Genomic DNA, 12429 nt, shown 5'->3' with positions numbered 1-12429 from the left:
GGTGCAGGTGCGGGGTCCGAGGACGCTTGCCATCTCTAACCACAACCCAACTTTGTGTGGTCTATTGGGGCAAGGGGCAGCTAGAGTCTGGGCAATTGCAGAAGGCATCCGATGGGTAGGACCGTGCCGCCTCCTAGCATGGCCTCTCGATCCAGGACAATCTCTAGCAATGTGGCCCTGCTGACGACAAATCCAATACTAGTCAGGTCTGCCTCCAATCTCCATCCTTTGGTGGAAATGAGAACTTATGGTGTCTGAAGCATGACATGGTCATCCGTAATCGATGGATCAGGAACAAGCACAAAGACCCGGGGTACACCATCAGAATTGGCGGTAAGAGCCACGAAAGCAGAGGCGGGAGAGCCCAGAAGGGCCAATACCTCTAAAACCTTGCCAAAGGATGCCACTATGGAAGCTAAGAGCTTCCAATAAGACCGAGGAAGAGCAAGGAACCACGGTGAGGCTGGGGTTGGTGCTAATCCTCCGCCACTGGATGAAAGCCCACTTGGTACGGATTCCGGAAAGAAGAAAATCTTCCTAGGACCAAGAAGGAAGGGGCTGCTAGCCAAAACCTGAGAAGTGGCTTTTGGAGAATGAAAGCCCACCTAGAAGAAACCTCGACCAAGCAAACGAGTATCCTGGAAGTGCACAATAAGCTCCGAAGGGAGAGCTGCTAGAAGCTATTCACGGGCTTGCGAACGAGAGGGGTGGGAGCCATAAACCTTCGCAACTAGAGTGGTCTGGGCCTCAATGTCAATGTCGTGCTGAAGATGTCTTGCAAGAAATTGATGATTCTCCCGGCCTGTGGGGGTGACGAAAGATTGGCTGTGGCAGAAGCCATAGAGCCAATCGACAATAGGCGGCTGACTCGAATCCAAATGAAAGAATGCTGCTGAAGGAATGAGGCGGCGGGGGGGAGGAAGAAGCGGGTGAGAGCAAGTAAGAGGAAGCGGCGGGGGGCGAAAGCAAGGCAGGTGAGGAGGCGGGGATGGAGGCAGGGGACAAGGCGGGTTCAGCAGAGGGGGAGGGCAGAGGAAGAGGCAGCTGGGAGCAGAGGGGTGGGGGGTGGGGGGGGGGCAGGAGGGGACAAGGCGGGAACAGATGGTGGGTGGCAAGGCAAGAGCAGATGGGCAGAGAGGAGCAGAAGGGGCAGGCGGGAGCAGAAGGGCGCAGAAGCGGGAGCAGCAGATGGGACAGAGGTGGGAGCAGATGGTGGGGGGCAGAGGCGGGAGCAGATGGGAAAGAGGCAGGGGCAGTGAAGAAGGCGGCAGGTTGGTTCAGATCAGCAGCAGGAATGTACAAGATCCATATTTTCCTTTTGACTCACAAGGTGTCAAGATCTGTACAGTGTAAGCATGCTTGAACCACCACGGCTAGAGAGAATGAACCACTGTTTGCAAAATTCGACTTGTTCCCTGCTCATTCTTGCCTTTTGAACCCATCCCACCACAAATTGTTGCTTCCTTCCTCCGGGTTGTTTGTCTGTTCAAGCAATGGTTGAAGACATGTATGTTGTTGATTCATATCACCTTGTCCAAGATCCTGTCACTTGGTCCTTGAAGATACTACATGATGGGGTGTATTATTTTTGTTGTTCACTTTACATGCAGGGCTCATGTAGTTTGTGGGACCTGTTTTCAAAATACTTAGCTGTTTTACCTTCATGTTTTGTTGACATTCATGGGTCATGCGTACTACTTTTTGGTCTCATAGACCCTTTGGGTCTTTAGTATGTGTTAAATAATCATTCTTTTTCAGTTTCTTTTTTTCGTTCTTCTTGTTTTATGGAGTCATCGGAGTGAGCCTGTGGGTGAGGCTTGTAATCTGGGAAGCGTTCTTTGTTGTAACTTTTTCCTTCTTGTATACACTCTCTTCTTCTTGTGTACACACTCCTATCTCATTCTCACACTTCGTTACATGCTGTGAATTTTGACTCACAAGACAGGATAGATGAGATTCAGTTTATAGGTTGAGGGGTTTTAAGCTTGACAAAGATCAAGCAGTCTAACAACTGTTGTTCGATTGTCATGTATTTTGATATTTTATTCTTTCTTCTGATCATGAATGTTCTATCTCTTGCAGGGTGCACATTCAGACTTTGCTGGGCCTACTTCTGGTAGCACTGCTGTGGTGGCACTTATACAAGCTGACAAGATTGTAGTAGCCAATGCTGGGGATTCCCGTTGTGTTCTTGCAAGGGGTGGCAAAGTATGTAAATTTGCAAATGGTTTATGTTTATGCCTCCAACAACTTTGTTGTTACACAAAACAACTGCTACCATGTTTTTAGTGTTGTTGGTTTATTGAAAAGATTTCTGTAACACAATTTGTGGGCAGGCCTTTGACTTGTCAATGGATCACAAACCTGAACTCGAAATTGAAAGGGATAGGATAACTCAAGCTGGTGGATTTATTTATGGTGGCAGAGTTAATGGCAGCTTAAACTTGGCAAGAGCTATAGGTAAGGTATTGCAGAATATGGTTACCACATTTGAGATTTTTAAATGCATACCATACCGCCTACCCTCTTGTATTATCTCATATAGCTGCACAGTCTTCTGAAATTTATATGCTTAGGTGATGTGGAGTTCAAGCAAAACAAATACTTGTCCCCTGATAAACAAATAGTGACTGCCTGGCCAGACATTAAGACAGTAAGTGTGTTTCAAGCGTTCTAATTGCGTTTGTCACCCTTCTGTCTTCCCAAATAACATGTCCATGATGTGTTGAATGTCGTCTGATTATATTTGCAGATAGAACGGACTGTGGATGATGAGTTTCTTATATTGGCGTGCGATGGTGTATGGTAAGAATTTATTTGCTGATTGAAGTACAGGAAATTTCCATGCAAGCTGGATTTAAGGTGCGTGGGAGGAGGGTTAAGTGGAGTGCAAGGTGTGGAAGGTTTGGATCAGAAAACAGTCGCTCGCTGAACCTCCCGCCCCTCTATGCTCGCGCTACCTGCACACCTGCGCCCCCTGCCTACCTGCCTGCTCGTCCCCTTGCGCCGCCCTCACCCCTCGCGCCTCTCCTTGCCACCCCCCCGCCTGCCTTCGCTGCTGCGCCCCCCTCCCTCGCTGCACTGCCCGCCGCCCCTCCTCGCCTTCGCGCCCCCTCCTTCCTTCGCGCCCACCTCCCCTCTGCAGCGCCCCGTCCCCCCCCCCCCCCCCTTCGCCAGCTCTGTCTCCACCCCACCCCTCTTGCGCGCAGCTCCCGCCCCCCCCCCCCCCCCCAGGGCTTCTCCTTCGCCACTCCACCCCCTTCCTTTTCTTGCTGACTTCCGCCCCTGGGGGGTTTTTTCCTTTTTCTCCGGCCTTCGTCTTCCGCCTCTCTGTGTGCAGCTCGTTTCTTGCAGGATTTCCGCTTTCGCCTTGCCTTCGCCATAGATTCAGACTCTGATGGAGGCTCCTCCCGCCCCGCCTCAGAGGGACTCATCCGCAGCCCCCTCGCCCGCCCCTGAGGACACCCCCATCAGGCTTTCTCTTTCGCCAGAAGAGGAAGCGAGCCTCACCGCAGAGGTGGAACGCCTCCAGGCTCATTCCACCATCTGCCGTATAGTCGGCACTCGCCCGAGCAGAGGGGAGATCCGGGATCTTCTCTAGGCCCGCCTTCTTGCAGATGTGGGCAAGATCCTGGACGTACAGCTACTGGGCCGTGGACATTACCAGATCGAGTTCGAGACCGCCCAGAGTGTGGCCAAGGTCCTTGCCATGAGTCCCCTTGACATCAGGGGTGCTCGGGCTTTCTTCAGACCTTGGCAGCATGGCTTTGACCCAGTAGCGGCTGAGCAGGGAGAGCGCCTTTTCCATGTTACAGTTTGCTTCCCTGGACTCCGCCGGGAGTATCTTCCGCTCCTCTCTAGGCTAGGAGCATTGGTGGGCTCGGTACTAGAAACTAGCCCCACAGCAGCTTCAGTGGTGGCCAGAGCAGCTGGGCTACCGTCGGTCAGAGTTTTGGTGTCTAACATCTCCTCCCTTCCTAAGGTCATTCAGCTACCTAGGATAGGGGGGGATGGATTGATCAGAGAGTGGAGTTCTTGGGGCTCTCGAACCAGTGCTTCATTTGCAGGCAGGTCGGTCATCTGGCCAAGGCTTGCCCTCGCAGGAGACCCCGACCCTCACCATAGCAGCAGGCCCCTGATGGCCCGCCCACAGATGCGGCTCGGCAGGCTGCCTCCGAGACACCTGCTCAGGCCACAGAGACCTCGGAGTGGCAGCCTGGACAGGGGCGCCGCCGAGGGAGACAGCCACAGCAGCACGCCCAGAGACCGCTGCAGCAGCAGCCACAGTCTCAGCCTCACTGGGTTCCCGTGAGGAACAGCTTTGCTCCTCTCCAGGAGGAGACCCCTGCGGCGACGATTGAGGACCAGGAGATGCCAGCACCCCCTCCTTCTCCCCCCCTACCCCCGTCCCCTCCCACCGCCTCGCTTCCACCTTCGCCTCCTCTCGTCCCCGCTCCGGTTTCGGCAGCGGCTCCCTCTCCACCCCCCTCGCCCCCCCTCCTCCCTCCCTGCCCGCCTCACCTTCCCGAGAGGCCCTGGCAGTCCCCTGGCGTTCACCTGCAGTCCGGAGGGCGCTGAGCACGAACCTCGCTCGAGCACCACAGAGGAGACCTACCATGCCGATTCGGGCTTCATGGATATCATCTATCCGCAGTCGGCTGAGTCGCCTCGGCATTAGACAGCGCTCGGAGGCTTTTGATTACGCCTTCACACGCCTTTTTGGAGCAGAGGGCCCCCATGAGCCAGCACCCATCCGAGTTCATGTAGTGATACCTCCGGCCCGCCGGGAGGAGGCACTTGATTCAGCGGTGGCCTTCTCGTTCCCTCTATGTGGCCCTTGCGACCGGGAGTGGACTCTAGAGCTCGCTCTTAGCACTTTGAAGACTTAGGCAGTTGAGTTTTCTCATCATGTGAGCGATCTGGAGGTGACAGATGTGATAGGCCGACTATGGGAGTTGGCTCATTTTTTCTTGGATCCCGGGAGTGTGGATGCCTCAGGGATTCGTCATTGGTCGTTCGCATAGTGGCAGACTTAGCACGCGACCCTGGATATGTATGTATACACGAGGTTGCTCTGTCAGAGCGGGAGGCAGTCGCCATGGGCCACAGCCAGTGGCGCCTGATCCGTGATTCTTGCAGTACACTGGGTGGGCAGATTCGCAGCCGCTCGGATGGGGACTGCTCTCCATCCAAGCCGCTTGCGAAGGCCCGCCGTACGGCTGAGACAGCATCCACCTCAGCAGGTCATCCATGAGGATCATCTCATGGAATGTATAGGGCCTTGGCGGAGCACATTTTATACGCTATCATGGTTGCTTGAGGCAGGAGCTTCAGAGATGCCTGGTTGGTGGCAGCATTGATATTTTGATGATGCAGGAGCACCACTTGGGTGAGAGCAGGATCCGGAGATATGGTTCGGTGATGCCTGGTAGATGGGACACCTTTTGGTCTGCAGGGTTTGGTCCTTTGGGTGGACAGGGAGGAGTATGCATGGTCATTGTAGATGTATGGCGGCAGGCCATTGTGGATCGAGGGATCATTGTGCCTGGTAGAGCACAGTATGTCATTCTGAGGATGCATGATGAGCTATTGGGCGTGCTCAACGTCTATGCGCCCAATCATGCTAGTGCCAGCGCAGAGTTCTGGACCCAGGTTACGGATGCATTGCCAGAGACCGCACATTGGTGTGTCGGGGGAGACTTCAACATGCTTGAGGACCCGGCCGATAGGGTGGGAGGCAGTCATGTTACAGTGCATGGCACGGAGCTTGCAGCTTGGGACCGGTTTTGCATGTCACTAAGGATCACTGATGCATGGCAGCATGGGGCCTTCTCCCGCTCTCAGGACAGTCTTAGTTTCTCTTGGTCGGATCGCCGACAGGGAGGGGCTAATCTATCACGGATTGATCGCTTTTATGTGGGCGACTGGTTAGGGGAGCGAGGGTGCTCCGTCGGCATTCTCGCTGGCACCTCATTTTCAGATCATGCGCCAGTTATCTTGACATTGGAGGAGAGGACACGAGAGCCCAGCTTGCAGTTGAGGATCCCAGAGAGGGTACTTATAGATCCCAGTCTCGCTGAGGACATTGAGAGGATCTGGCATGATAGTCAGTGCTCTGACCAGGATGCAGCAGGCCAGTGTGCCCAGGGACTCATCGAGCTTAGCTCTTTTCTGCATGCTGCAGCTTTGACACGGCTGGGAGAGATTCGCAAGCGGGAGCATCGGCTGAGACGCAGTCTTGCTTCACTACAACGCCTTCAGGAGCAGCAGCTTGCATGTGAGTGGGTGGCGTCACAGCTGAGCCAGGCACGCCAGGAGATTAGAGAGGCAGAGGAGCAGAGACATGAGTTTTACTATCGTCGTCAGGCCTCTCAGTGGACGCAGCATGGTGATAGAGTGACTGGGGAGTTTTTTGAGATCACTGGACCCCGCCATGCTCGAGCAGGAGTCTGTCAGCTTGGTAGACCGGATGGATCGGTAGCTACTGAGCCCAGGGAGATCAGAGCCATTGCCACTGCATTCTATAGAGACCTGCTTTCAGCGGAGCCAGCCACTGAGGATCGAGATGCTTGCAGACAGACTGTGTGGGTCCATGTGTTGAGGAGGGTCACAAATCGTATGCGTACAGTTCTTGGTGCGCCTCTTTCAGAGATTGAGCTTGCCGAGGCCTTGAGGGTCCTGCCGCGACATAGTTGCCCCAGGGGAGGACGGACTGACACTGGCCTTTTTTATGCGCTATTGGGACCTTTTGGGGCCAGGCCTCCGCAGGGGCTTTCAGTATGTTTTGGACAGTGGGGTGATGCCACAGAGCTTTTCAGAGGGCTTGATCTTTCTTATCCCCAAGGGGGAGGGAGTATCAGATGATATTCGGCATTGTTGGCCTATTACGATCCTCAATACTGTTTACAAGGTCTTAGCAAAGGCCTTGAGTTTGAGGATCCAGCCCTTCCTGGGGGAGTTGATTCATGCTACCCAGACAGGATTCGTCAAGGAGCGCAGTATCCTTGACAACATCTTTACTTTCTGGGAGGCGACGGCCCGAGCTAGATTTCTTGGCGAGGACTTGGTCGTGATGCTTCTCGATTTTGAGAAGGCATACGATAGAGTTGATTGGGTTTCTTAGAGGGCACTATGCTTCGCCTGGGCTTTGAGCCAGGATGGATCAGAGGGGTGGCGGCTCTGTATTCCACAGCTCGTAGCCAGGTGTTGATTGCAGGAGGACGGGGGCCGAGTTTTGAGCTGACCAGATCAATCCGTCAGGGGTGTCCCCTCGCCCCTTTTCTTTTTCTCTTCTTTGCGGAGGCTATGAGCATGTATTTGACGGCAGAGGAGGTTGGTTTGAGAGGACTCCAGCTCCCAGTCCGGGGGGAGGACCTGCTCGATGCTGAGTTTGCAGACGACACGGGCTTATTTTTGCATGGCCAAGAGGCCAATCTTCTTCGGGCAAAGTAGTCGCTCCAGGTTTTTAGTGCAGCTTCGGGAGCATTGATCAATTGGCGCAAGACAGTGGCCTTTTGGATCAGTAGTGCTCCCACTCCGGCATGGAGCCCGGACCCCGGTTTTAGATGGATTCCTCCTGGCACAGCAGTGCGGTATTTGGGATGCCAGATTGGACTAGATTTGTCACCTGAGCAGCAGATTGCCCCGCTTCTTCTGAGCATTCGGAAGAAGCTTTTGTATTGGAGTACAGCTCGACTATCCTTGGCTGGGAGGGTGGTGGTGGCAAATCAGGTGCTGTTAGCGACCTTGTGGTACATTACGTCTTGCTGGATCTTCTCGAGCTCTTGCATCAGCCAGGTACAGAGGCTGATCAGGAACTTTCTTTGGTCTGGGCGGGACGGTCAGCTTGCCCGGGCAAAGGTTGCATGGGCAGTTATTACACTTCCGCTGGCTCAGGGAGGCTTGGGCATTATAGATCCAGTCGATCAGAGTAGAGCCTTATTGGAGAAGCTTAATGTTCGAGGGCTGCTTCCAGGCGCTGAGCCTTGGAAAGAGCTTCTCTTGCAGCGGCTGCAAGCTCGGGCTCCCCCAGCAGGGGGCACTTGGGCACCAGAGATTCGCTGGATCTTCATAGAGATGAGGAGGACAGGCCTCAGTAGAGGATGGGAGGACAGATTTGCTTTGAGCATCGTGAGAGCTTGGGAGCTGCTGAGACCGGGGCTCTCTTAGTGACCTCCTTCTTGTGTTGAGGAGCGGGCCAGACAGCCGCTCATCTGGAGCCCAGCGGTTCGCACAGAGCAGGGTCATATGCTGGGCTCTCGGCCTCGTCTAGCTTGGGGATCTTTAGCGGCAGGCCCAGCACGTAGTTTTGGAGACTGGCAGGCCTTTTGCAGTCTCCCAGAGGAGATCCAGGTGGAGAGGCTGAGTCACTTCAGAGGGGGATTGATTATGAGGGATGACATTCAGGAGGCACTCACAGAGGAGTGGTTCACGCCTTTCGAGCTAGTGGCCCCACGGTGGATGGGAGCCTTTACACAGTTGGAGATCCTGATTGTTGTCAGAGCTTGCACTGAGGATGGCAGAATCCAGATGCCTCTACTATGAGATTCAGGATGAGGGCAGACTTCAGAGAGTGGAGGTGGAGTCGCCTTTGGTTGCAGAGTGCACCTTTCAGAGGATACGGGTAGTGGCCGCCGCTTCTCGGAAGTGGCATATCGACCCCGACCCTGCAGATGTGCTCCCGGATTGGCGCATATGGGCATATGCAGCGCGCCCCTTGGCCCGGCTACAGTGGGACCCTGGGGAGTACGAGTGGCACGATCCTTATGCATCCCTTGAGGCCACAGAGATCACCTTTTTCCAGTATACTGTTCGGCTGGGGCGGCATATTTTGACGGCGAGGAGGATGGTCTCTCCTGCTGCAGCGGGGCATTGGCGGCTACAGGGACTCTCACAGGAGTTCTTGGAGGATTTTTGGGCTCGGCTCTGGGCTAGTCGACAGGCCCGCAGGATCTCGGTCGCCCACAGGGGCTCAGCAGTTGGCACCTGGCTTGTTTACAGCGGTCTTCCGGCGGCCTACGTCCGATGCGGCCACCCTATGGAGACACAGAGACATTGCCTTTGGGATTGCCCTCAGGCGCAGCAGATTTGGCTGCAGATGCTGCGTATTCTGGCCCCCCTCTCTCCAGAGGGTATGTTTACGTGGGGTGCCGCTGCTTGGTCGACTTCGTTAGGGCATGCTATGGGCTATGAGATGGAGCAGGACAGTCAGGCCATCAGATTCATTAGGGGCCAGCCTCGCCTGGTTCCGGCACCGGATTTCTCGTCCGCCAGCTGGACACAGGAGAGGGATTTACGATGGGAGCTCCTCAGCAGCCTCACCATCTGGTTCACCTGGAGGGCCCGGTGTTTCACGGCCTTTGAGGGGAGACTGGAGCCACCAGCAGAGACTGTATGGGGGATTTGGCAGGAGTTGATCCACACCCTGCGAGGACAGTATGACCGCATCTGGGGCGACTCGGATGAGGCGATCTTGCGGCGCCAGGCCTTTCACACCACCTGGCGCAGCGGCCCCTTCTATACCTTACACACGGGATCCCCCCGTTGGCATTACAAGCCACCTGCTTGGCTCCCCCCCCCCCCCCCCCCCCCCCCCCCCCCTATTGTATGATTTAGCCCCCCAGTCCTTTGTACTGATGCTTGTATTTTGCAGCGCCTAGGGAGTGTCTCCCGGGCTGCCTTGCTGTATTCACTGCTCTGTTTCTCTTATGAGCAGGAGAGATCTTTTGTAGCCCTACGGGCGTTTTTATATAACTAATGAAAGGATCTTTTCTCGGAAAAAAAAAGGTGCGTGGGAGGAAAGCTTTGGAAGCCATAGATAGTGCTTGTATACTTGAGATTGCGGGCTGCCCTAAGGGAGCAAGAAGGTCTGAGCTGAAGGTTATGGATCGGTGCTTGACTGAAAGACTTGGGTGAAAGTGTAATTATCAACAATCTTGAGCATTAGCATTAGTTCATGGGCATTATTTTGAGTTTTTGACATTCATGAGAACTTACTGGAGTTCAGAAAACTAATGAGCAAACAATGGTTATTTCTGGACCACTATGCCAGGGGTCTAATGGTAGTGTCAATGTGACACTCCTCTTCAGTCTGCCCTTTGCTGCAGCTAACACTGGGGCAACCAGCTGATCTGCTGTAGGGAGCCTATAGAAGGGGTCGTCTCCCCACCTCATTCTTTATCTTCAAAATTGCTGCCTCCAGTGCTTTAGAGGACCCTAAAGCAGTGGCCAACCAGTAGCTAAATGCACATACTTAAAAAGCTGCTAGAACATGTGCTTAATAATCCCATAAATCAGGCCGAACCCTTCTTGAAATCATTAGTGTTATCCCTTGCATGCCTGGAGCTCATGTTAATCTTGTATAACATTAGTCCGTCCAGTCTATGCATGTAGGCGGTGTGATAGTTGAAGTAAGGACATGGGTATTGCTCGCCCTTTTCACAAGTGCAGAACAATTATTACAGGACTGGAGATGGTCTTTGTTAGATGCACATTCTAGATGTGTGTATGGTAGCTAGATAGACAGGCCTTCTGGGGGTTAAGCTGCTCTCTTGTGACCAGCATTTGGCCTGCTTATTTCTAGTGCACTAGTAGGTCAAAGGCTTCAGAAGTGGAGAGGGCAACCAGCTTACTTCCTAACGTACCAACATTCCCTCTCCCTTGTAAAGGTAATTGTATGGAAAAGCCTCTAGTCCACCTTCGAAGGTAGATAAGTCTGTTGTCTGTTTTGGCAACTGCGTCAACTAATTTAAACCTAGTTAACAATGCTGAACTGGATTCCATCTGAACTACTAGGCAGTAAAAGTACGGTTTTGACAATGATATCATGCTTGCTTATATCAGGGATGTCATGACAAGTCAAGGCGTAGTGGACTTCATTCACGAGCACATTCAAAAGGTATGCTATGTCAACAAAGGATGAATCTGCTGGCCAAAAGAGCCTTAGCCTTTAAGTTTCCAAGGTACTCACATTCTGAAGCTTGCTATGTGCATCGCAGGTGTCATGTCTATCAGGGGTCTGTGAGAGGCTTCTTGACCATTGCTTGGCTCCAAGTACTACACTGGGTGAAGGTTGTGACAACATGACTTTTATTGTTGTACAATTAAGGAATCTGAGGCCTTAAGAGATAGAGAGAGAGCAGTAGACTGAAAAGCAACTCAACGGAACAACAGGCACAGTTGTAGCTACTGGTTATGAAAGTGTCTTTTCTTCTATGCCTTCAATGACAATGTCACGTTTAGTTTGTAAATCTGCTGTATATACACAATTTTTAATTTTGTTGGGACAATTTTTAGTGAAACCTGATTGGATTAGGGTCCTAAACCTGATTGGATTAGGGTCCTTGAGTTATGGAACTTGTGGCAGGTTCGGAAACGACCTCTTCATTACAGAGTAATATTTTAGTTTTGGTGCAAAATAATCTGTGTTCTGTAGTGCCAGTGGGCTCTAGTTGAGCGGGTGCTGGATTTGATCCCCAGCTGCAGTTCTCAGAGCTGTAAACTTAAGATTTTTTTTTTCTCTGTAGTAACATGTGAGCAGGGTGATGGCTTTTGATGAATTTGTTTGACGACCTTTAGTTCTTCTTTTAGATTTTGAAGCAATGTAGGAGTAGGATATTGATTTTTGACAATGTAGACACACATTCTGTAAATTTCGAGATGGTAAAAGTAGCCTTTAATGGAATTTTTTTGTTTCGTAAGTGGTTTTGTTCCATTTCCAGAGATCCCTTTGTTGAACTTGAATGCTTGCATTTTTAAAACCCCAGCATCATACATGGGTCACATAGCTGTTAAACATGGTAAAAACTAACTTGCCTTTTTGTAGTTGCAGTCAATGGATTTAGAATTTCTTATCGGGACCTGTTTGTCTCGGCTGTTCTGCGACATGTACAACTAGCTTCATTGTCTGTTGCATTCGTAGGCAGTCTTTACATTTGTTGGCTGTGGGAAAGACAACAATATGGATGGGAGCTTTTGGGATTGATTGAGTTGTTTCTTACATTGTACGCTGTTTCATAGGTTTAGTGTCTTTACATTTGCTAACTGTGGGGAAGACTAACAATATGGGTGGGAGCTTTTGGGATTGAATGATTTGTTTCTTACATTCTAGGCTGTTTTGAGATAGATTGATGTGTTTCTTTTTCCATCCGTGCTTAACTTCTGAATGATGTGCATTTGAGATTCACATTCAGCTAACTGTTTGTGAGTATGTTCTGAAAACTGGAACCTTGCTACACTAAAATCCCCTTCTCCATCCCCACATCATCAGTACGCATAGTGACTCACATCCTCATAACCAGGTGGCTGCAACATATACACTTCTTCCTGCAAATCCCCATGCAAGAATGCATTCTTTACATCCATCTGATGTAAAGACCATTGCTTTGACGCAACCACTGCTATCACAACTCTCACTGTTGCCATCTTGGC

At 52.0% G+C, this 12429-nt stretch overlaps 1 protein-coding gene across 2 annotated transcripts in view; it reads left to right on the top strand.

Annotated features, from left to right (window-relative positions):
- The window catches only part of LOC147639818 (putative protein phosphatase 2C 11), a 93440-nt gene extending 81882 nt beyond the window's left edge, over nt 1-11558 (top strand). Inside the window, exons 6-11 of one of the 2 annotated variants that reach the window (XM_086774390.1) lie at nt 2083-2208; nt 2337-2460; nt 2577-2653; nt 2753-2862; nt 9787-10897; nt 10998-11558. In XM_086774390.1, the coding sequence (XP_086630516.1) occupies nt 2083-2208; nt 2337-2460; nt 2577-2653; nt 2753-2809 (384 nt within the window). In that variant the 3' untranslated portion in view covers nt 2810-2862; nt 9787-10897; nt 10998-11558. The remainder of the gene's footprint in view (nt 1-2082; nt 2209-2336; nt 2461-2576; nt 2654-2752; nt 2863-9786; nt 10898-10997) is intronic. The other variant, XM_086774386.1, reaches the window with a different exon arrangement.
- The last annotated feature ends 871 nt before the right edge of the window (nt 11559-12429 follow it).

Source organism: Cibotium barometz, chromosome 3 (assembly GCF_041138505.1).
Source record: "Cibotium barometz isolate CiBa-2024 chromosome 3, ASM4113850v1, whole genome shotgun sequence".
NCBI classification, from domain to species: Eukaryota; Viridiplantae; Streptophyta; class Polypodiopsida; order Cyatheales; family Cibotiaceae; genus Cibotium; species Cibotium barometz.
Note: the sequence above shows the minus strand (reverse complement) of the source record. Positions and strands in the feature narration are given on the sequence as shown.